The following is a 23229-nucleotide window of genomic DNA, read 5'->3' as shown; positions in this document are numbered from 1 at the left end:
CTTGCAACCAAGAATCACAAGGCTGTGAGGGAACTCTCAGATTACATCCAGACTAGCCTCTGAACTTACAACAATATAGACAATGAGTGCCCTTGTCATCACAGATAATGTCTTTATCTCTCTTGGGGGTGGCAGGAGAGGAGGGGAGGTTGGTTAGAAAAAAATATTTTTCTGCTTTTTAAAAAAATGGAGCACTACAAACTCACTTAACTTTTACTTTTTGTTACAGTTGATGCTAACACATGGGCACAAGTTATAGCATTGTACCCAACCTTAGTAGAATGTATCACCTGCTCATCTTCAGAAGTCTGCTCTGCTCTCAAAGAGGCTTTAGTTCCTTTTAAAGACTTCATGCACCCACCAGCATCCAAGGTACAGAATGGAGAGTCCTGACCAAATTAGTTTGGGTTTTTTTTCTACTTTTCAAGAAAAAGGCATCCATTAAAAGAATGTTTATTCTGATGTGAGACACCTCTGAGGAAATCTCATGTGATTTGTACTTGGCAAGCAGTGTTGACTGCCTTTAAACTGTACTAACCAGAACTCTGTGATTCATATCACTCCAAGCTTGCATCTGAAATGTTTCTGGGTGAGTAACAGTGCAAGCCTTTGACTGACTTGAGTGGAATCCATTTTAAAGTACAGTACTTGCTACAGTAACTTGAAGTGGTGATTGAAAAGTGGGCTTATGTACAGCTTGTTGTGTATGTGTTAATGATGTAATTAAGAAAAATACTCGATTAATTTGGATTTATTAGACAGGTGTTTTGCACCGTTTTTTTCAAGTACAAAATTGTACTAAAATTTTATGCAAGATGGTACTGTAACATTCCACATTATCTGTAACCAGCCTTTGTAAACAAAGGGAAAATGTACTTCTGTGTATAATAAATCATACAGTTCTGTAAAAAAAAATCCTTGCATTTATTATTTAAATTCTTTTAAAACACTGATAATGTTAACCGCTTGAAAATGTATTTATTATAAATACTAAGTTGTATGCTTGCATTTTTACTTAATATTTGCCTTCTTTGTTGGCAGATGTGTTCATTCATATCTGATCATGCTGTTGATTTTTGTTTCCTTTTTTCTTTTGGCATATTTGAATGTATCTTATCTGTGGCCAATGAATAATAATTCTACTAACAGGAAACATGAATAAAGATAGTGGCAAACAATCTGTGAGCTGCCATGGTGAAATAAATTGATCTGCATAGGCAGAAAATTGCTCTGTAGCACTCAAACACTACCATACCTCATTTCACTAAATAATTGTTTTATTGTCAGCCCTCCCCCTTTTTTAAGTTCCCCCTTTTTTTTTAGCCTTCTGTTTGAAATGTGTATGTATTTGGGGGTGGGGTAGGGCTCAAATGGCATTGGTCACCATTGTTGAATTATGACTAAAGCAAGATCTTGAATATCAGCAATATTTTACTTGTATTTTTGGTCATTGTTTCAATAATCTTAAATGCTTTGTTTTGTAATGTCTTTTCACCCTGAAGAATAACTGTTGAGTATATGTGTGTGATACAAACTAAGAACTGTATTTTTGAAGATAGTTTAGAGATACAGTAAACAGTTATGAAGTACAAATGTTTGTTTCCCTTTCCTATACTATGTAGTGCCATGGGATAAATATTTCTTATAAGGCTAGGATGGTGTGTCCATCATCAACATCTGCAAGGCTTGCAACTCCCACCATCCCTCACCACTGGCTTTGCTGGCAAAGGCTGATGGGAGTTGCAGTCCAACAACATCTGGAGAGCCACACATTTCCCACCCCAACAGTAAGACCTCATTGTTGCAAAAATTCTTACACCTAGTCGCTGTACTTAAAGTTTAGTGAATATATTAATTAATGTTTATATTTTAATCTTGATTAACACTGCAACATGTTGGACATATGCATATCTCTTCTTCTGTCCATTCCCTGTTGTGAGAGAAGACCTCAATAAAATAGTAACTTACAATGCAGATGGCACATTTTACAGGCATGTCTTGCCATCTGCCCACAGTAAATACTGTCACAAAGACTGTATACTTCATTAGCTACTCTTGCGTAGCAGAACCCTGTGTTCTGTTCTCCTTCTTTCAAAAGCCTCCATGACTATGGCAGTTTATTGTGCTTTATAGACCTGCACCTTTTGTGACAACAAATGAAAAGCAAGGATGTATGGATATAAATCCATTAAAATAGATTTTTATTACAATGACTTTATTTACATTGTTCTTTTTTGAGCTTTTTAAAAAATACACTTTAAGTAAAGTGATCTGAATTTAGTACAAGCAACGATATTTAAAGCCTGCACTTATGATTCAACCTAATTTTAACTATCATTTGCACTTCCATGTAAGTATGCTTAGGATTGGAGCCCCTGAGGTAAATGCTGTTGCTTCGTGGAAAGATCTGCAAGAATGCTATTTAAATATACAGGAATCTCCCTTATACTGAGTCAGACCATTGGTCTGTCTAGCTCAGTATTGTTGACACTGACTGGCAGTACTGCTCCAAGGTTTCAGGAAGGATTCTTCCTTAGCCCAGCCAGGAATTGAAGTGGGGATGTTCTGCATGTGAGCTATGTGCTCTACCACTGATCTACAGCCCTTCGATTGCTTTTGAGGTCAAGCCTTATGCATACAGCACAATGGATCATGCACTATATATAAGCTTGACAGCGAGATAGCCAGTGCCTTCCCTTCCTCCAGGAGATGCCATCTTGTATTCTATCAAGATCACTTAATAAGCTAATTCTCTACAATTTGCTCTCAAATTATGATTATTCATGACTATTTATCAATGAAACAACTTAACATTTACTTTCCATCTTGAGGAGAAAAAAATGATCTGCCCAATACCTACCTGCTCTTGCTTCTGGAAGTTAAAGTAAATCCATACGAAGTAAATTGTTTTGATCAGTGTCTTTTAATGAGTAACAGCAAGTGACAAATCCATTAATTTCACAATTACCCCCACCTCCTTTGTTTCTAAGCAAATGCTTGACTATAGAAGGCTCCAAGAGCAAGGTTTGGGGTTCTTTTTTAGTCATCCTACTAGTTTAGTAAAAATTATTTAGTGGAAAATCAGTGACTTTAAATATGTCAGCCAATAGATACGCACTTTTTTTGGTAAATATTTTATTATTGATTACATTTCTATACCACCCAATAGCTCAAGCTGTCTGAGGTATAACTAGAAAACCTGATTTAAATCAGTTATTACACATGATTTCTTCTCTTGGTCATTTAACAAAGCACTCCTATGCTAGAATTACAGTGGAGCTGGATGTACACCACTGCTATGCTGGCGGCACAGCCACCATATTCAGTATATGTTCAGGACAGGAAACAGAGACAAAGTAGAAAGAAAAATTAAAAAGATGCTATCTGTACCACCAGTGACCTTAGCACTGCCACTACCCACTAATGTGGCAGACACTAGGCTTCTAGAAATGGTGGAAGCCAACACATACTGGCCAGTATGGAGGTGTGGTCACGATGATACCACAGCCCCTCAACATGCATCTCAGTAGCACAGGCATCACAGAAGCTAATCGGCCTCCTGGCAACCCATGGTACAAGCCTCCACCCCTGCCAGTTCACCTAATAGGCCTGCCCTGCTGGGTAGCATCTCATTCGGCCTCCCTCCTGCAACTGACTGTCTCATACATCCTAGGAGCAACACCCATTCCGCTTCTACCAAACAGCCAGGAAGAGCAGAAAATGGAGACCAGCTAGTGTCAAGCTCCCTGAACCCCAGGAGTCCCATACTGAGGCTAGTTTGCAATATGGTGTGGGAAAGGGAACTCTGTCCACTAAGTACCATCAAACAGAAACAACACATATGGCACACTGATAATCTTTAACGAACTCCCCCAGGGATGGAGCAGATCTTGTAAAGATAAATACACATGCATAGGGTTACCAACCAGTCAATCCAACAGGGTTCCTGTGCAGGTTGATAACCTTACAGAAGAGCAGCTGGAAATGTCCCAGTTACAGCTGCTAGACATGGAGTGGATCTCCCTCCTCATCTGCACAGAACTGGGTGTGTGGAGTACAAAGGAAGAGATAGCAACGAGTAGGGATGGCAGTGAAATCTGCCGCAGACTCCAATGAGGCCAGATTCTAAAGACTTGTTTTGAATTGTTCTAAAGAATCTGGCCCCCCAGAGTCTGTGGCAGAATGGACTACTCCCCCTCCCGCCACTCCCCCAAATCCTCCCTGGATGGACCCTATCTACTGCCGGCCGGTCCGGGTCCATCCGCTGCCATCCATCCACTGCCCCGGACTGCGAACGCAAATGGTGTCCGGTGTAGCAGACGCCATTTGCTTCCCTGCTCTTTTCAGTGATGGGCGACATAAATATTTACGTAGCCTATCACGGCAAAGAGCAGGGACGCAAATGGCGTAGCGGATGCCATTTGCGTCGCTACTCCTTTCATGATAGGCTACGTAAATATTTACGTAGCCTATCACCGAAAAGAGCAGGGACGCAAATAGTGTCCCCTACGCCGGATGCCATTTGCAGCTGCAGCCCAGCAGCGGACAGAAGTCCAGCTGCGGACGGGCCCGGCCAGCAGCTCTGCAGACTCGCAGAGTGGAGCTCGCCTGGGAAGAATCCAGGGGGGAGGGGAGACGGATCGCCTCCCCCCCCACAGATGCCAGGACCGGAACGGTAAGTGGGTTTCGTGCACCCCTAGCAACGAGCAATAATGAACACTTAGATCACATAGTTCCTGAACTAGGATGCACAGTTCTTATAACACTTATACCCACCCACCCCTTCAGCTGAAAATGGCTGCTGGAGTGATTTACAAAAATTAGTAATAGGCCAGTCCCTAACTTCATGCTGAGAATTTAAAAGATGCAACACATAAGAAAAAGTGATTGGGAGGGAGGAGGAATAAAACAAACTCAAGCGCTAGTTCTTACATACAGATTTTGGTGTCACTAGATTTTTATGAGGGAATGAGAGAGAAGAGGTAATGGTGCCACCCGGTACCATTCCTCCCCACTTGTGAGTTGCATGTATGTAGTAGCTGTTTGTTCTAGTCCATGCATCATTACTGGCAGCTGTTCTTTGATCATGCTAAAAGTCAGACAACCATAAAATGAGTTCCTTATTTTTAAATGACTGCTGTCCCCAAAATGCAGTAGTATTCAAAACTTACTACCTCCCTCCAATGAATCTGTAAAAATAAAAAAGAAACTGTCTTTTAAAATTGAAAACAACAAAAGTTTATTTGGTACAAAAGGATTGGAAATAGCAAATGGGTTGGGATGAAAGGATATCAGGAATGATGATTAAAATGAGGCAGCACTATAAACTGCACAGTATAACTCTTGCTTTTAGTTCTATATTCAAGAGCCCTCACACCTCCTCTCACACTATCTGACACACACACTCTAACCCACAGACTATCTCACTAGATGTTCCCACTCTTATCTCTCAATCTAATCCCCGATTTATCTAGTTATTCCCAATCTATTTTACTCCCAGATTTATCTCTCACAGAAGCAATCACTCCACCTTTTATGCACAAGCTCTCATCCAATCACACTGCATTCCATTCTCACTCAGCCACTCCCTCTTTCTTCTACTTGCCAAACTGTCATTCTTGCCCACACTCTGCCAAACCCCACCTCACACTCACCTGTCACTCATTCCAGATACATACCAGCCACCATACATATATACAAACCTTTACTATTTACATATTGTATATGTGGAACTGCCACACCTCCCACTTGTATTGGAGGTGATCATTACTGAGATAATATCTCTGATAATGGAGTAATAATAGCCATCATGACTGTTAGCCATTGATAGCCTCATCCTCCATGAATTGGCCTAATCCGCATTTAAAGCCATTCAAGTTGGTGGCCACCACCATTTTCTGGCAATGAATTCCATAGTTCCATGTCTAGCATTTTCAGGGGATAGGAGGGACTGCCATGAGGAGGAGGGATGGCGCTAGCCCAAGTGCATGCACCCAAACCTGAATCCAACCCATAGTAAATACTCTGTGATATAATTTAGATACCTTACCATAAAACGTTTTTAAAAATTCCTCTCAAAGTCCTGATTATCAAGAGTATTTTATATCTATGTTGAAGAGTAATCTGGCAATTCACTGACTTTTTGGCAAAATGGGCCTCGCTGCAAATCAGAGAATCTAATCAATAATCAAGCCATAAAAATGTATAAAGAGCTGTTGAGGTACCCTGAAGAGGCACCTAACAGGCCCAAAACTGGGGGCTATAAAGAGTATTGTTCATCTACATGAACAAGATCCAATCCCCAGTTTCCCAAATATGATCAGAAATTATAAGACATTTCTGCTAAAGACTAGACTGTCTTGCAGGAGGTCTTTAAACATAGTGGCCCACAGCACATAATGAATTACACAGCCAGTGTTGTATGGACTTGGGCTACAGAGCCCTGGGTTGAGATCCTGCTGTTCATTTAGTGGTTTTTGAAAAATCACTGTCTTTCAACCAACTTAAGGACCAATCCTATGGCCCCTAGACAGCATCTGAGGGGCCCTTAGGATATTTCGAATTCCCAGATTCGAGGTCTTAGACAGCCGTCTAATCTTGGAGCCAGGATCCACGCTCCCTTCCCTCTTGCAGCTGGTGCAGAGAACTGCACCTACTGCTTCTCCAAGGTCACCAAAGCGAGGGCCATTCCAGCAGGTAGGGAGGGGCCTGGAGAGGCAATACAAACTATCCCCAGGCTTCTCCAGCCACCTTCCCTCCCCCTCCAATGTGCCCCAGCTATATGGGCGAAAAAGCCTCTCCAGCTAAAATGCAGAGCTGGAGAAGCAGTGGAGGCCTCTGCTGCTCCTCCCACTTTGCACGGGATTAATTTTATTTACATTTGTATACCACTCCACATCTAGACAGATTCCAGAGCGGCGAACAATCAGATAGGATAAAATAATAAAGACACCATGTTAAAATAATACCTTTTAAAATGAAACAAAGTTCTGATAAAACCACCAGTCATGAGCTTGGAGGCTTATGAGCACTGGGCGCAGAACAGGATTGCAGCCTTTGATTATAATTCCATGCAGGTTTCCTGGTCATGTGACAAGTACGTGTAATGTTCCCATGTCTACTGCAACTAAGCCTATAACCAGATCTAAGACCATGCAACTGAACTGGTTCATATTCTTTGCCTGTTTATTCCTGCTTACTTCCACTTTGCAGCTTCCTCTGTGTAGTTTTAGCGCTTTTCTACACGAGGCCATCACGGTACCTCCTTTCGGTTTGTCGAAGCTCTACACAGTTTTTCTTTTTCTGCTAGATAACCTCCAGGTGGCGCTATGCTATGGCAGAATATCGCAATTGCTCAAGTAGGAAACAGTATTTTCTCTCACTTTCGGAAATAATACCCCATTTTCCCCACTCTAAAAAACCCAGGAAAATTATTTTTAAAAACAGAAGTGTAATTGGAGGGTCACTTCATCTAAAGAACGCCTAGACGTGAGTAGGGAATCAAAAGCACACAATAAATGCTTCATGCAGAAAAGCTCTAAAGACTGTAAATTCCTCTGGGAAGGGATCGGTCCTCTTGTACTTTGTAAAGTGTCATGTACGCTGATGGCATTGTTTTTCTATTTTTATTTCTACATTTGTATCTATACATATAAATCAGCAGGTGCAGAGTTTTTACAGATCTGTGTCCTTTTTCGGGCGATGCATTTCCCATTTTTTAGCGACACCCAAGTGGCCAGACCATCCTATGTAGGGCTATTCAGAAGTCCCCCTTGTCTTCACCGAGGCTTACTCAGGTGTTCTCAGCCGTAGCCTTCAACCTATTGTGTTTTCCGTCTTCGTCCGTTATGCTGCTTCGCAAGCCAAGAAATGACGGGCGCCTAACGCCTCGCTTCGTACACTTAATTAGTCCGCCCGCTTCACCTAAAATGTATTTAATCCACCCGTTTGGGTCTAGCCTGTCCTGGACTACATTTCCCAGTACCGCTCAGTCAGAGCGCGAGGCCGCTCGTTAGGCGCCCGCGCCCTTCAGATTTTCCCGCGGATTTTCACTCTTCTAGCGCGAGGGGCAGAAGGATTCCGTTGCCCGGCTCGATGAACGAAGGTGAATTTCTGCCTCCTCGGCGGGACTGATTCGACCTACCGTTGCTCGGGAGGGGGGGGGGGGGCAAGGAAAGGCGAGAGACTGTAGCCGCCCAGCCCTCCCCCGCCCCTTTTCTTCTTGTTCAAGATGGCGCCGGCAGCCTGCGTGACCGAGGTCTAGTCATGTGGATGAAGCGTCAGCTCTCTCTCCCCCCCCGCCCCCCCATGGCTTGGCTGATCGGGCGCGCGGGGGGCGAGGGCGCAGGAGGAGAGGGGCGAGTTTTCTCAGCCTTCTGGAGCGGGCGAGGAAAGAGCGCGAACCGGCGTAGCCCCGAAAAGGGCGGGAGCGCGGCTTCGCTGCCGTCAGTGTCGCTGCCACGGGTACTGAGGGCGCTTTCGCTACGGTGGGGGGAGGAAGGGGGAGGGAAGGAAGCGCGGGGAGGAGCCGGCAATAACCGCCGTCCTCAAAGGAAGGAGCCGAAAACCGCGGGGCGTGTTCCCTGATCGTTTCCTCCTTTCCGTCCCTCCGGTCTTCGGCCATCCGCCCGTGTGCCTGGCGGGGCGTGCGGAAAGGGGAAGGCGGCGGAGGAAAGCGCCGCCGTGTGTCCGCGGCGGCGGAGCGTGTGGCGTGAAGCCTCGCTGGGCTGCTCCTTGCTCAGCCCTCACATGCCCGACCGCCTTTCCTTTCCTCAGGGGAGGGGGGGGGAGACGGTCTCCCGTTTCTCCCCCCGCCGCGACCGCGGGCCGTGGCGGTGCCCGAGAGAAGAAGCCAGCCTGGCGCGGTAGCCTAGCCAAAGGCGAGTGCCGGGAGGGGCGAGAGAGAGCCGCGGGTTTCCTCCTCCTCAGTTTTATTCCTCTCTTCACCGCCGCCGCCACCCCCCGGCGTTCTTCCCTCGCGTCCGCGCGGGGCTGCGCGCCGACCGACAATTAAGGCTCCCCGCGACTGTACCAGCTGGGGCCTGTAATGTGCCTAATAAACGAGACTCTCCGCGTCAGCTTCAGGTCATGCAAGGGAAAGGGCAAAGCTGGGGGTGGGGGAGATGGAGGAGAGAGAGAGAGAGGGAAGGAAGAGATCTGGGCGGGGTTTCCTCCTCTGCTCTTCGCAGCCAGGCGAAGAAGGGAGTCTGGCTGATGTCTGCTGCAGATAAAGGAGAGAAGAGGATCTTCAAAGGAGCCAGACACTTTTCTACGGCTCGCTCTCTGTCTTTGGGCTCTTCATTTTATAGAGAGTTCAGCATGCCTGGCTCTCTCCCTTTTTTCCCTCTCCTCCCCCCGCTCCTCTCCTTCCCTATTCAGGATGGGTCGGGTGCACCATGGCCCTGGCTGAGGTAGTAGTTTGTGCTGTTGGTCGGGTTGTGACATTGCCCGCTGTGGAGATAACTGCGCAAGCTACTGCCTTGCTAGTGCTGGTGATGATCAGCTGCAGACGAAGACAATGACAATGGGAATCCCCTTTGTTTTCCCAGGGATTACATTCTGAAGGGGTAGCAACAGAACGGAGCTTGCCTTGGCTATGGAGATGTAATTTTTTTTTTTTTTGGAAATGCCTCTCATCAGTAAATAGCTTTATTTATGGAGCCACACTTCAAATGGCTTAGTCTTGCATCTTCTGGATAATTGTTTTTGCCTTTCAGCAAATGTCTATTCCTACTGACTTTGAAATGCATGGAATGCACATATTATGTAGGTTAGGCATGTTATATTTCTTAGTGACATGCTGACAAATGCTGTTCTATTCAAATTACTAGTTTGACTAAAGAATATTGCTGCCTGTTGACATCACTTGATTTTTTGTTGAAAGCCAGAATTTGTTGTACATCTTGCATGTGCTGAATAGATGCTTGACCGGAACTTATAGGACAGATCTCTTTAATCTTTAGATGAGAACTTGCCTAATCCTGGTTACATTTTGATACTAATGGAGTATACCTCAATGGAAGTGAATTCAGATTGTGGTAATTAGCTGGTGACTTTGAGAAATATTTGAGTGGTAATTACTATTTGAATTCTGGTTGTGGCGGGCACATTAATAAAGGAAATTTGAAGATATTAAAGTGGTTTTAATAAATGTTAATGACCCTGCGTGTCCTATGTTTCTGTAGGCTGTTCTACTGCATATAAAGAATGCGTATTTTGATACTTCAGGAGGAAGGAAGTCACGAACAGTAGTGGTTTGGATTCTAAAAAAGATAACGTTATCAATATCTTAAATTTTGTAAGCATAATGTTGTATGCCAGCTGTCTTCCTCACAAGAGGTGCTATAAATTAGAAAGCAGGATTTAAGTGGTTATTTTATTTTTCAAAGTAACTTCAGCTAATGTATCTTTAAGCATAGAGGCAGCTTAATATTTAATGAAATCCTTTGTATTCCAAAGGCTTAGGGTAAAGTAGTAAAAATTAAAATTGGACTAAATTGATTAAAACATAGCCAGTTACAAAACTATTATTTTGTTACATAATAAAAATATCTTGTGAAATATAAATCTTGGTTCTTAATGGTTTGAAAATATGTTTGTGGGCTTTAGGAACCCAAAGCTTTACAGCCCTGTGATTGTAAGTTGATCTGTAATAAGTTAAATAAATTGTGTATGTACAAAATTTATTTAAATTTTAATACTGCTACTGAATCCAAGAAAATACTATTTAAATTCCAAAACGAAAACTATCAGACCATATTAATACTACAGAAATTCTTGGTTATTAAACTCTACCATTTGCCCGCCCTGAAATGAACATATGAAGCTATTCATTGGAAGACAATAAATAGGTCAGGGTTTCTTTACTTGTGAAGGTTCATTATCCAATACTTCAGTGAGGATACTGCTCAAAGTACTACTTTGCGTATTTTTTCTAGTTAGCTGTTGAAATAGTTATTTTTTATTTTGTGTGGCTAAACCATAGAAAAGTAGAAGTGGTCATTAATTATAAGAGGCATCTGTTATAAACACTTTGATTTTGAGCTCCAGTGTCTCTAAGCTATACATTGTAGAATGGTCTGTTTAAATAAAATTAAACTGAGAAGAAGCCAGAGCAATAGTGGGTTGTGGCATCTTCAATATCTTTTCTTCTTTAAAAATAGCAAAACAGTTATATAAAGTTTCAAGAAGATGAAACTTTTAATAAATCTTATCTGATTTGTATCTTTATTGTGGGTTTACAGCAGCTTTTCCCAGCTTGGTGCCCTCCAGATGTTTTGGACTACGACTCTTTGCATTCCTATTGGCCATGCTAGCTGGGGTTGATGGGAATTGGAAGTCCAAAACATCTGGAAGGCACCAGTAAGGCTGACTTACAACAACTGAGAGACAATTTTTATAAAGTTTATACTTTACTAGCAGTGCTTTCAGTTCATCTCAACTGAAGGTAGCCACATTCAGGAATATACTTGAAGCTGTTCAGCAAGCTTTATGCTAGTGTTGCAATTCAAAAAACATTCTTGGGGCAAAATTGTCTGGAAAAGCAAAATGTAAACTAGACCTTGAAGGGAACTAGTGTGTGTACGCGTGCACGTATGCATGTGTACATACATGTGTAGGTAAGACAGGCACACAGTGTAACCTTCCCCTTGCTACTTGCCGGGCCCAGAAGAATATCGAGTTGTTCCTGCATTACACAAAGCAATAAGTGATTGCTTGAAGTTATTAAGTGCTTTATGTTCTTAAGTGGATGTCTTTTCCAGCACTGTCTTGGCTATTTTGCCAAGTCATCACTTGCTTTTCCTTTTTCAGACTAGTGCCCATTATTCCAACCCTTCCTATAAGATACCGCCCAATACTTGCATTTGGTCACTTATAAGGAGAGCACACACTTAAAATTTAATCTTTGCAAATCTGCAGCTAACATTACCCTTTAAAAGGTTGAAGATATGGTATAGGTTATATACTGGATAACTGTGTGGAAATGGAAGACTGAATTTCAAATTCATTAATGGAAAGGAAGTTTTTCCTAAAAGGTGTCAAAGAATTCTGCCGGAATCTCATCCCATATTTTGGCTATAACTTTTTCAACAATAAAAGAGATACATTTAGGTATATGGTTCAATACATTTGATCTACTTGATTGGTATCTGTAGATAATGTATTATGCCTGGTACTGAATTCAGTATTAAATTGACCTATTTAAGCAGATATTATGACTTGAATCCAAAGAACTGAGCAGAAGGAGAAAATGTGTTAGTGCTGTTCGTGAACACCTGCACAAGCTAACAGAAAATTCCATGCAGTGCACCATGTATCACTACGAGAAACAGGGTGAATAAGGAAGATACAGCTGTAGCATATAAACTACTGAGCTATAAAAAGACCTTGGGGAAAGAACTTGTGCACATGAAAGAACACTGGGTTTGGGGTCACTTTTCTCAACACTCTTTCATTAAGTTGGAAACAGACCTTCCTTGAACAAAAGATGCTTTCTGCTACTGGAAGGAACCTTTGGATCCAAGTCCGTATTCATTGCATTAATATGTCTTCAGTTTTCTTAGAGTATTTGATAAATGCATTGTGGGAATTGGGAAGGGGTAAGAGAATAAGGCTTTTGTCTAGGATAGAGGAAAAGTAAGTGGTCATTAAATGTAGATGAAGTCAACTTTATTAAAATGTTGGTAAACTTTTAAGTTTTCCCTACTGTATCCCAAATGCTCATAGTAACCTATTTCATTTTATGAAATATGGGTGGAGCAGGAGATGCCAGTTCTGAATGCACTTGAAAGAGGATACTTTGGTTCTAGTCCCATTTTTCAGTACATTTATAACCTGCCTGCCGTCTAGTGTAGAATTCACTATGAAACCAAACATTCAGAAATGCTGCATCATACATTCCTCAGATTATCCTGGTTCAGCAAGTGGTGGAGGGGATAGTTATAGTTTTGAATACCCCCCCCCCAATATTGAACATATATCCTGCACTTAGAAAGATATAGCACAATTGAAAGGGAGTTAAATGAAGCACTTAGGGAATGTTTCCTTTAGGTTGTTGCTGCTTCAATACTGCTAGTGGAGCTAGAAAATGGGATGGGATGGGATTATTTTATTTGACTATTTATACTTTACCTTCCCACAACTTGTTCTGAAGGGGGTTTACAACAAAACAGTAGAACTGCAATAATACAAAGATTAAACTAACACATGGCACAGAAAATGAAGGAAACCTACCCCTCCACACACTAGGAGAGCAGGGTAGTCTCAGACCCCAGAGTGGGCAACTTGTGGCCCTTCAGATGTTGGACTTCAACTCCCATTATACTTCAGTGTTGGCTGTGCTGACTAGGGATGATGGAAGTTGCAGTCTAGCAATATCTACAAGTTGCCCATCCCTGTCTTAGATTGATTCCTGAGAGACAAATACATCTACGGTGGAAGTGCCATAAACAATAGGGTACCAGCACGGAAAAGGCTCTTTGGCCTGATCATCACTCACCCCTTAGGAGCTGGGGACACTAGAAGAAGATCCCCCAGAAGATACTAATACATATTGGTTGTGTATGGATGTAGGATAATTTATGGAACTTTATTGATTTAAGGTTGGAGTTGTAGAATCTTAAGGCCATTTTGACTACTGGCATTTCGTCACTAGAGTTAAGAATATTGGCCAGGGCAGAAAGTCAACCTGGATCTACTGGAAGATCTCTGGGTGATTTGCGATATATTGCAAGGATTTCTGACTCCCAAATGTTTAACAATAGCACGAAAATGACTCTTCCCCACCCTCCCTGGCGCACCTTAACTGCTGAAATGAAAATTTGGGATAACCAGGAATGGATTTTGTGTGTGGAAGGACTGTGAGCTCCATTCAGTTCTGGTACTCAAAACAAATTCCTGGGCTCAGCATTCTTTAATTGTAAGTGTATGTTTTGCACCAAGTTGGTGGGACTTCAGGTTCTAGTTTAAAAATCCCACAAGCCTGAAGTCTGTGCATCCCTGCTTTGGGGTAACAAAAGAACCTGTGGTTAGTTAAGAGTGCTTTTTTAAAATGTAGGGTTGTTACCTCTGCAGCCCTAGTTCATGGTAGCCATGTGCAGATGTTTGAAGAGTCTGACCAATTCCATAACATGTCTATGAATTGTTTCTGCATCACATAAATAAACCATACCTGAGCAGCATCCACTAAAAATATGAAGTGCTGGCACAGAACATTTCCACATATGTAAGTATAGGTATGTACGATTTGTAAATAAGCATATGCAATTTGAAGAACATCTTTCAAAAACTCAAGGCTTGGCTACATAGTACCCATGCAGTTCATAAGGTTTACCTAAAGATGTTGGATTTTCAATGCAAGATGCCTCTGCTCAGTTTTCAGGGATCTCTGTCTCCTACTGCACCACAGCTTACCCAATTCAGTAGGGTCTGCCAACCCTCTGTGTGGCATTTTCAAGAGGCTGGAGAGGCTGCCATTGGGAGAGGATGGAAGTCTACTTCTGCCAGCCAACTTGCATGCATCTAAATCTGGATCCAACCTACAATGTTTAAGAATCTTTGTAAAATTTTATTTTTTATTTAGGTAAGGTATGCAGTCAATCATAAGACTGAATTCTCCAATATTCTCAGATGTAGATTCTGCAACCATTATTCAGGACTACATAACCTTATGACTGCCTTAGAACCTTCAGCCAATGCAGAACATGGTGGTTCACCTACTGATAGGAGCAGGCTACCAGCAGCATAGTATACCACTGGTTTAGGATCAGAACTGGTTTATTATAGCCTTCTAGCTATAATTCAAGGTATAGGTTTGGAACCTATATATGTCAAGACTCATATTTCATTTAAACTTAAGGCAGACCTGAAGCACTCTTAACATCACCCTTGTGCTCTCATGCCCTTCAGCAGTAGGAAGACATACTTGGTTGTTGCCCCAAAGCAGTTAAACTCTTCAGCAGGAGATTTTACAAGGACAAGTCTTTAGCATCCTCAAGAGACTATACAAAACCCAACTGGACTGGCATTTTATGGCCAGTGTACAAGCAAAGAGGTGGCTTAATTTGACTAGATGTTCTCCAGAATGTTAGATCGCCAGAACTACTTTCCTTCTACAATGACATACCCTAGAACCATGCCATAGCAGTTAAATAAATGTCTACTTATTACATGTCTGTACTTCCCAATAGCTAGAATTCTCTGGGCAGTTCACAGAAATTAAAATCATAAGAAAGCACGATAAAACTTTTAAAAGTTTAAAACCACAGTAGAAAGCCAAAGTAAAAACCATCAGCAGTGTGCAAAGATTCTGAAAAACAACAAAAAATGAAGGGCTGAAATTCCTGGGGGAATAAGAAGGCCTTCACCTGGCACCAAAAAGACCACAATGTAGGTGGCAGGTGAGGCGCTGTGGGGAGGACACGACTGGGCTGCTACAGCTAAAAAGGCCCTTAAGGTACAGGAGATCCTGCTGCAATAACATTTGAATGACATTTTGCTTAATTAACAAAGGTAAATCATTACCTCATAAAGTAGATACCTAAGTTACTGGGCCTGTGTGCATATCATGCCAGCCCGCCGTGGGGTAATTTCCCCACGGGGGCTGCCATGTTGCTCCTGGTGCCATTGCCGTGGCTTGTGTCATGGCAACCCAGGTAGCAGGGGTTGCTTGAGGGTTGGACAACCGTCCAATAACCTTAAAACAAGCCATTAGTTACGTGAGGGTTGTATGAACCCCAAACAAACCTTTCTACCTGGGTTCACCGAACATGGCAAGCCAGGCATGCACAGGTGCCTGGTACAACATGGCAGCCCCCGGGGGTTAATTAAGCCATGATGGTCATTGCATCAGTGTTATTCAGCAAAAAGAAGAGCTTAAACTGCTGACCAGCCATTTTGGTCAAACACACTAAAGAGTTGCTCTCTCAAGACTTTGTATAAGTGCTTGACTGTCTCTTATATAATCAGCAAGGTTGTCCACTTCCAACCCACTGGAATGTTACTATGCGACACAAATACCACTGTAAATGGTAAGATTTCGAATTTGAAAGGTAGCGAGGCAAGGGTAGTCAATCTGTGTCTCTCCAGAAGTTTTGACCTGCAACTCCCATCATCCCACGCCATTGGCTATGTTGGCTAGGGCATAGTTGTAGGCCAAAACATCTGGAGGGCCACAAGTTGCCCACCCCTGTAGTAAGGTAATCAGCATATGATTGATCCATAAAGAAAAAAAAGATTTTACATACCAAGCTGCACACCATCCAGTATCCAACAAACTGATCTTCATGATTACCTTGAATTTTAGCCATTTTGGCTTAGTAATACTACTTCAAGGCAACCCACATTTTTCCAAGATCTTATACATCTGTTTCAACCAGGAATCCCCATTTCCTTTAAATGTGATTTCTTTTAAATGTAGTTTAGGCAGACACCCATAATTTATATGGTCAATTCACAGACGGTCATTAGTCAGATATAGAACGTTAATAGGGATAAATGATACATTACTTTCCAGTGTACAGACAGCTATTAAGACTGTAAAGGTGATTATTATTAACTGTTTTGATGTGGGTTTTAACGTTACCTGGATAATTCTGATATATTTGAAAACCTTTTTTAGTTTGCTGTGCACCAAAGATCAATAAATTAGCTTTGCTGGCTCCATCTCCCCCCACCCCCATTTGTACTTTGATAATGTGCACCTACTTACTGTCTTCCCAGAAGAAACATTCATTTATGGAAACCTTTTGTATGAGTTGCTGATGTCGGTCCAGATATACATTGCCAGGTTCACCTAGGCCCTATTTAACTGGATGCACTTTTCGATGTGCAGGAGGATTCTTATCATCATTTGGTGCCACCAATCATTATGTGCACCTAGTCGCCCATGCCTAGAGCTGGATTGTTTCAATAGATATACATCTTCTCCTTCAAATTCTTCTTCTAAGGGAGATTGATGCAATCATTTCCTGCCTTCAGCAGAATACATCTTCATCCAAGTTAACACCAAACTACAATGCCTCTGGATTACAATTCTAACTGCAGGGACTATTTTAGGGACCATAGCCCTATCTCAGAGAATGGGGTGTTATGAGGGTAATTCCATGACTTGAACCTTGTCAAAACTACAAAACATACAAAATGGCATCTGCTGGAATAGTCACCCAGATTTCACATAGCCATTACGCAAAACCTGCACTCATTCTTCCTGTGTGCTTGCGTGAGTATTATGCATGGGAGAGACTCAATCCTGGCACCCCTTCTCATTCCATTTATAAGCTGTGGGACAGGAGGGAGCAATGAGCACTTCTTTGTTCTAAATCGGTATATGGAGAGGATAGCCATATCCTCTATCCCATGGTGGGTTGTACATCGCCCAGAGTGGCTGGGTGACCAGTCAGATGGGCGATTAATAAATGTAATAAATAAATTAAATAAATAAATAAATAGCCATAACCTTTTAGGTTTTTTGCATGTGCATAACACTGAAATAAAAAGCAACCATTTTTTGAACTCTGTTCTAGAAACCAGGTTACAGGATTCAGAAACAGAACATGATCATACAAAAAAAAATACCTTCTGGTATCAGCTTGTTGATGAGAATACTATATTTCTAAATAACAAATATATTTTACATGTAATGCTTTCATTAGGCAGTGCATGGTGTGTTTAAACTGATGTAGGGCCTTAAACATGACTATGCCCGTCGTGCTAGTCCATATAGTCACCTTTACTATCAATACATAGCATGCATACACAGTCTTATATTCAGCACTATTAATATCGCTCAACATATTTCCTCCTATTGGCCCAGGTACCAGATTGCACAACTTGATGTTTTGTCATCCCACCCCCCACCTCAATTTCTGTTACAGCTTTAGTAATATAGTTATTACAGTTTAGATTCTTGTACAAAGATGGTCTCTTTTAACTCATCCATTTTAACTACTATGGGGCTTTTAATAGCACATAATTTTGCTTTTAAAGAATTGATACAAAGAACAAAAAAAACCATTTGTAAGTCTACTGCAGAGGAACACTTGGCAAATACAATAAATTGTTAATGCCAGTGGCCTTTAAAGGGCTTTTTAAAGTATTTTAAAATGGTTTAGTTACCAAGTACATCTGACTCTCAGTAAGACAGACCTTTAGTTCAGAATCAATAAAGCCACTCAGAGACACATAAAACCTAGAGTGACCTATCATTCTTGTGGTGTCTTTGCTACGTCTGCTGTGGTCAGATAAATCACCTTCAAGCTGTTAAATGAATGATAATGAATTAAGTATCTATTGTTACACCATCTTATGGGAAATTCTCATGGCTTAATGAATTCAAGAGCTCCTGTGAACTGGCCCTTCCATAAAAGGCATGGTGTTAAAAAAAAAAAAAAGGCACCACCATTGTGATGGGAAAATTTAGAATGAACTATTTGTTTCTACATAATATACATATATAAAATGGAATTCTTCAGCCTATCCCAACTAATTCATGTTTCAATTGTACCCAGCTGCTTAAATTGCACTGCTCAGAGATTGCCTTGATCCCCAGGTGCAGGTATTCCATCTGTGCTGCTCTGAAAGACTATTTACAGCAGAGGTTAGGCCAGTGATTGCTGGGATGGAAAACTCATTTCTCAGCCTGGCTTTTATTTACACTCTTATTAAAGATCCTTTCACTCATGTTGGAATGGCAGCTAGTGGTTGCGGCGAGCATTTGGCGCCAAGCCAAGCAGCAAAATTACCATGTCGATGAAAGATAGCCTGCTTCCATTTTAACCTTTCACTGTTCTCTCCTTTCCATCTACATCTGCATGAAGAAGAATGATTATTGAACAAGATAGAGAGACAAAGGGATAAGGGAGGCCTTGGAAACTGAGCTCTCCAAAGAAAATCAACTGTGTGCCACCAATTTGGAAACAAGTTATTGCTTTGTTAATGTGTAATTACCTTTCATTACTATTAGAAATTATTTTAGTTTGAAGTAGGGGTGCCTCTCGTGCCCCATTTTAACTCACTTTAAAATTATTGCCTATCTTATAGAAAGAGGTTTCACACACTATGTAACAACAAGAATTAAACAAGGAACATCCTTTAAAAGTTTCTATATACTACTACCTTCTAGCAAACTCATAGAATATGCAAAACAATAACATCCTTTTAACAAAGGAAGGTGGTGGCTCTTTCTTTACTGGTGCAACACCGCCACCTGATCTCACACAATGAAACATATACACTCACATCTCAGAAAACCTCCAAAACAACAGTCAGGTTAGGCTTTAACAAGATGTTATTAGAGCTGGTGAGCATGTTTCCCTCTCGTCCTCATAACACCCAGGTAAACACAACATGAGATGAAATGGCATCCTGCCATTTGTTGTCCTGCCTTCACCTCACATCATTGGCTATCACCTGCAAGGGTGGGACAACACAGGTGATGGAATCCATAATGGATTGTTTACCTAACTCAGCACTGGGGAGCATGTAACCCTACAGTTGGGCTCCAACTCTCATGAGCCCCAGCCAGCATAGCCAATGGTCAGGGACAAGAAAAGCTGAAGTCCAACAATATCTGGAGGGCCAGAGGTGTCCCAGCCTTGATCTATAAGTGGGCAGAGAAAAACAACAATGGAAGCTCCTATTTTGGTAAGTGTGGATCCCAACATGTTCCTAGGTATGTTGCACAATAAAGGGATTTTGGTTTTCAGTTGTTTTCCAGAGCATGGTCCAATAATTTTGATCATGCAAATGGAGGATGTGGATACATCACCTTACAGTGATGTTTCTCCAATCAAAACAGTGTGGTACCTCAGGTCTCTAGTAAACATATTCAGAGCATATTATTATTGTATCAGCATAGACATTGTCACCTGAAAAAGCCCAAATAGTTGTGTTTCAGATATGAAGTGTGCCATATGACAAGGGTGGGAAATGTCAGGTGCAGGGGACAGATCCAGCCCTCCAGGATTCTCCAGAGATCATCCTCCTGAGACCTTTCCCCCAACCACTAATCATTTGGTTTCTCTCCACCCGTTTTTCCCCCATTCTAAAAGGTTGAAATGCCTCTAAGGGTTAGTTACTGGCAGTAAGACCTTTACGCTACAATATGCTGGTATTTTGGCCCGGCCCCTTTTGCTTGTGGTCCTGCCCTCCACTGGAATGTGGCCCTTGAGAACTTCTCTGAAATTGAATTCAGCCCTCTGGCTGAGATTTCTTACCGCCTGATTTATGAGGAATGAACTTCCAAGGAAAGGAGCAGTAGTATTTATTTTGAAACATCTGTCGACTTATCTTAAAGCTAGCATGTGCTATTGTCAACACAAGAAGCAATATTTATTCCTCACATGTAATAGATACCTTCATAGGAGACAGGACTCCTTTTAGAGAATGAGTTTATTTAACTTAATTTAAAAAGCTATGATTGTCTGGCTCAAAGAATTGCTTTAAGAATGAACTAATACAGCCTACAAGGCAATTCGATATCGATGGCAGATTGTGTCCCAATTCAGAACTTTAAATTCAGAACTGAATTGTGTCCCAGTTCAGAACATTCCCATTAAGACTTAGGAATGACAAATGCTTGCTGGGTTGGCTAAAAAAAAATCCCCAAGTATAATGAAGTCAATGAGCACCAAGCGCCTTAGATAACAGAGCTTTTAATCAGACTCTCAAGTTGCTGGCCCATTAGCCTTTGCAGAGTTCAAAATGTGGCTCCTCTTTAAATTAGTTGTTGACCAATGATTTAGAGTCTCAATTCACTACTTAGTTTTTGTTTTGTTTTATTTAACAATCTTTTAAATACTAAGAGAAACACTTGCCCCTGGAAGCGAGCTATGATTCAAATCTCTGTAGGCGGACAGCAGGATGCATTCACTCCTTGCACTGAGGGGACTGCAAGCTGACAAACAAGCATGGCTGCAAATGAAGGGGATAGGCTTATTTTGGCTCCCTTCTTCCTACTCAGCAGGAAGTCCCTAAAGGCTGGAACACTGAGCTACTCCTGTTCTTAATGAAAAGCGCCTGCACAGGGGAAACTAGATGAACAATGTTGTCAAGGGCAGGAATCTACAATCTAATGTCATTGGCTGAGCAGCAAGACAGGAGATAAGGTAGACCACCCTATTCCTTTCCCTCCCAACCCCACTCCATTTGTCCCTCAGCCACCCCTTCCTCATCAGCTTCAAGTTCTGGACATGGAGCCAATACACCCTGCCATCCACAGATGGCCTAACTTGCATTTTTGCATACTGTAAAATATTCCCACATCATCTTGTCTCAGCATTATACAAAACTAGTATTTTAAGTATCTTGAAATTATTTGATGCCTCTAAACAGTTTTTATTAGGCTTTCTATTATTTGAAAAATAGAAAGCCTTTAAAGCCCTCCCTATTCTGTGTTCTTTTTAATATGCTTAGAATTAGTAGCTGTGCTGTATCAAATTTGGCTCACCAGACAAACTTCAGGAATATATGTTACAGCTTTCACTAAGCCTTATTCTCAAGCAAACATCTATTTTCTAGCTTCTTCAGAGTTACTGCAAAGCAATTACAATAAAATGCTAGTTACATTATCACACCATCCGGTTGACAGTAACAGAGTACAAACTATTTTAAAATAATGGGTTATAGTAAGTTTTGTGCACATAGAGAAACTGTTCACAGTAGCTTCTCATTCAGAAAACAAATCACTATGAGCTTCCATAGAACTCTACAAGTACTACTCTACTCTTTAGACCTAAACTACACATAAATTTAATAAAGGCAATCAGGGACTTGCTCAGGAATTCACAGTTGGGTAAATCAGACCTTAGAACTGGGGCTGTTTTCAAAATTTACCTAAATCATTTTTTTTCTCTGCTTATTCCCACTGTGTTCCTTCAGTAAGCAGAACTGATTACTGAGTGTTTGGATGTGAACCTGACTACAATGGAACCTGACTACAACGGGACCTGACAAAATTGGAAATTTAAACAGAGGGCACAGTACCTATGGAACGATACTTTGGTTGCAAACAGCTCAGAAGAAAGCTCAGGCTGGAGAGTTCTAGACTGTGTTTCATACTGTCACTGGAAGATTTCAGTGCTTTTACTAATCAGCTATCAGCCCTAAGAAACTCACAGCAATGCCACCCAAAATAAAGAGCCAAAATACATTTTTATGTTTATTTTTTACAATTTCATTTTAAAACTTAGTTGTGCATACATTTTTCCAGCTTCCTTCTTTATTACATTGCACTGAAAAGTTTCAAAACACATAAAATATATTTCTTTACTAAACATTTTTGTTCTCAGGTTACAAAAAGTTTGACATTTCACAGTCACAACGCTTAAGTACATTGATCTAAACCATTTTTATCCAACAGACTCTCTTCATTGCATGGAATGCTGAGCCTAGAAAATAATACATTCCTTAAATACAGTCACTGTGCCAACAAAGGAATGAAGAAAATGGCAGCTGCTGAATTAAAGTGAAATACAATGGAACATCAAAATAAAGTGGAGGTAGACAGGGAAAAGCCTCCTTCAAGTATAATGTAGGTAGAATTTGGCAGAATGATTGAAGAGGTATTTGGCCACTGTCTACATCATATCCACCACATCATCTTCGTACAACAGGAATGCAAATTGAAGACAGTTCAATTTTAATAGCTCACAACAGAAGATGCAAACTACAAGAGTGCATATGGAAAGAGAACCAAGATGGATTTGGTAGGGATGTAGTGTATCATCATCGAAGACAAGTATTAAAGCTCAAAGAAGAGACCTACAAAGAGTATTTTACATCAAGGTATCATGTAAAGGTATCATGTATCAGTGTTCCAACAACATTTTGACAAGACTTGTTGTAACAGGACCATTTAGATATTTCTTATTGGCTAAGACCACTTGTTCTAAGTGTCTTGGCTTGCTGGTTTTAAATTTTAATTAAGATGCATCTCATCTCATGAGCATAATGTGAGTACTGAAAGGGAGCTCTTGGAGTATTTGATAGAAAAATGATATAATTGATAGTTATGTTCAGGAAGAAGTTGCAAATATCATTCAAATACTACTGATGAACTTGACAAAGCAAATTTTGGGCCACAGTTGTCAAATCTAACTGTAAGGGGGCATTTTCCATATATCTTTGCCTAAAATTAAAATAGAAGAAGATGAATGATTATCAGGACCTTGTTCCAGAATTTTAAAAAATCATATATAAGCCAGGTGATCTAATAAAGTGTATCTCCCATAC

General features: G+C 41.3%; 2 protein-coding genes and 2 long non-coding RNA genes across 8 annotated transcripts in view; 2 read left to right on the top strand and 2 right to left on the bottom strand.

Moving 5' to 3' along the window:
- MON2 (MON2 regulator of endosome-to-Golgi trafficking) overlaps positions 1 to 2214 on the top strand; it is a 99329-nt gene extending 97115 nt beyond the window's left edge. For 2 of the 3 annotated variants that reach the window (XM_084810604.1, XM_084810603.1), the window contains one exon: positions 230 to 2210. In XM_084810604.1, the coding sequence (XP_084666730.1) occupies positions 230 to 393 (164 nt within the window). In that variant the 3' untranslated portion in view covers positions 394 to 2210. Of the gene's footprint in view, positions 1 to 229 lie in introns of all 3 variants that reach the window. The other variant, XR_014784411.1, reaches the window with a different exon arrangement.
- The window catches only part of LOC146339951 (uncharacterized), a 17470-nt gene extending 8993 nt beyond the window's left edge, over positions 1 to 8477 (bottom strand). Inside the window, exon 1 of the long non-coding RNA XR_014784414.1 lies at positions 6969 to 8477. This is a non-coding gene — a long non-coding RNA (uncharacterized LOC146339951). The remainder of the gene's footprint in view (positions 1 to 6968) is intronic.
- LOC146339950 (uncharacterized) lies at positions 8216 to 23229 on the top strand. Its single transcript, XR_014784416.1, has 3 exons — positions 8216 to 8463; positions 18816 to 18937; positions 21877 to 23229. It is a non-coding gene; the product is annotated as an uncharacterized LOC146339950 (long non-coding RNA).
- The window catches only part of PPM1H (protein phosphatase, Mg2+/Mn2+ dependent 1H), a 118230-nt gene continuing 117133 nt past the window's right edge, over positions 22133 to 23229 (bottom strand). For 2 of the 3 annotated variants that reach the window (XR_014784412.1, XR_014784413.1), the window contains one exon: positions 22133 to 23125. The gene's annotated coding sequence lies outside the window, so the exon portion shown is untranslated. The remainder of the gene's footprint in view (positions 23126 to 23229) is intronic. The other variant, XM_084810613.1, reaches the window with a different exon arrangement.

The sequence above is a fragment of the Heloderma suspectum genome, chromosome 7, assembly GCF_057233095.1.
Source record: "Heloderma suspectum isolate Gila_16-S chromosome 7, 16-S_ref, whole genome shotgun sequence".
Classification (NCBI taxonomy): domain Eukaryota; kingdom Metazoa; phylum Chordata; class Lepidosauria; order Squamata; family Helodermatidae; genus Heloderma; species Heloderma suspectum.
Note: the sequence above shows the minus strand (reverse complement) of the source record. Positions and strands in the feature narration are given on the sequence as shown.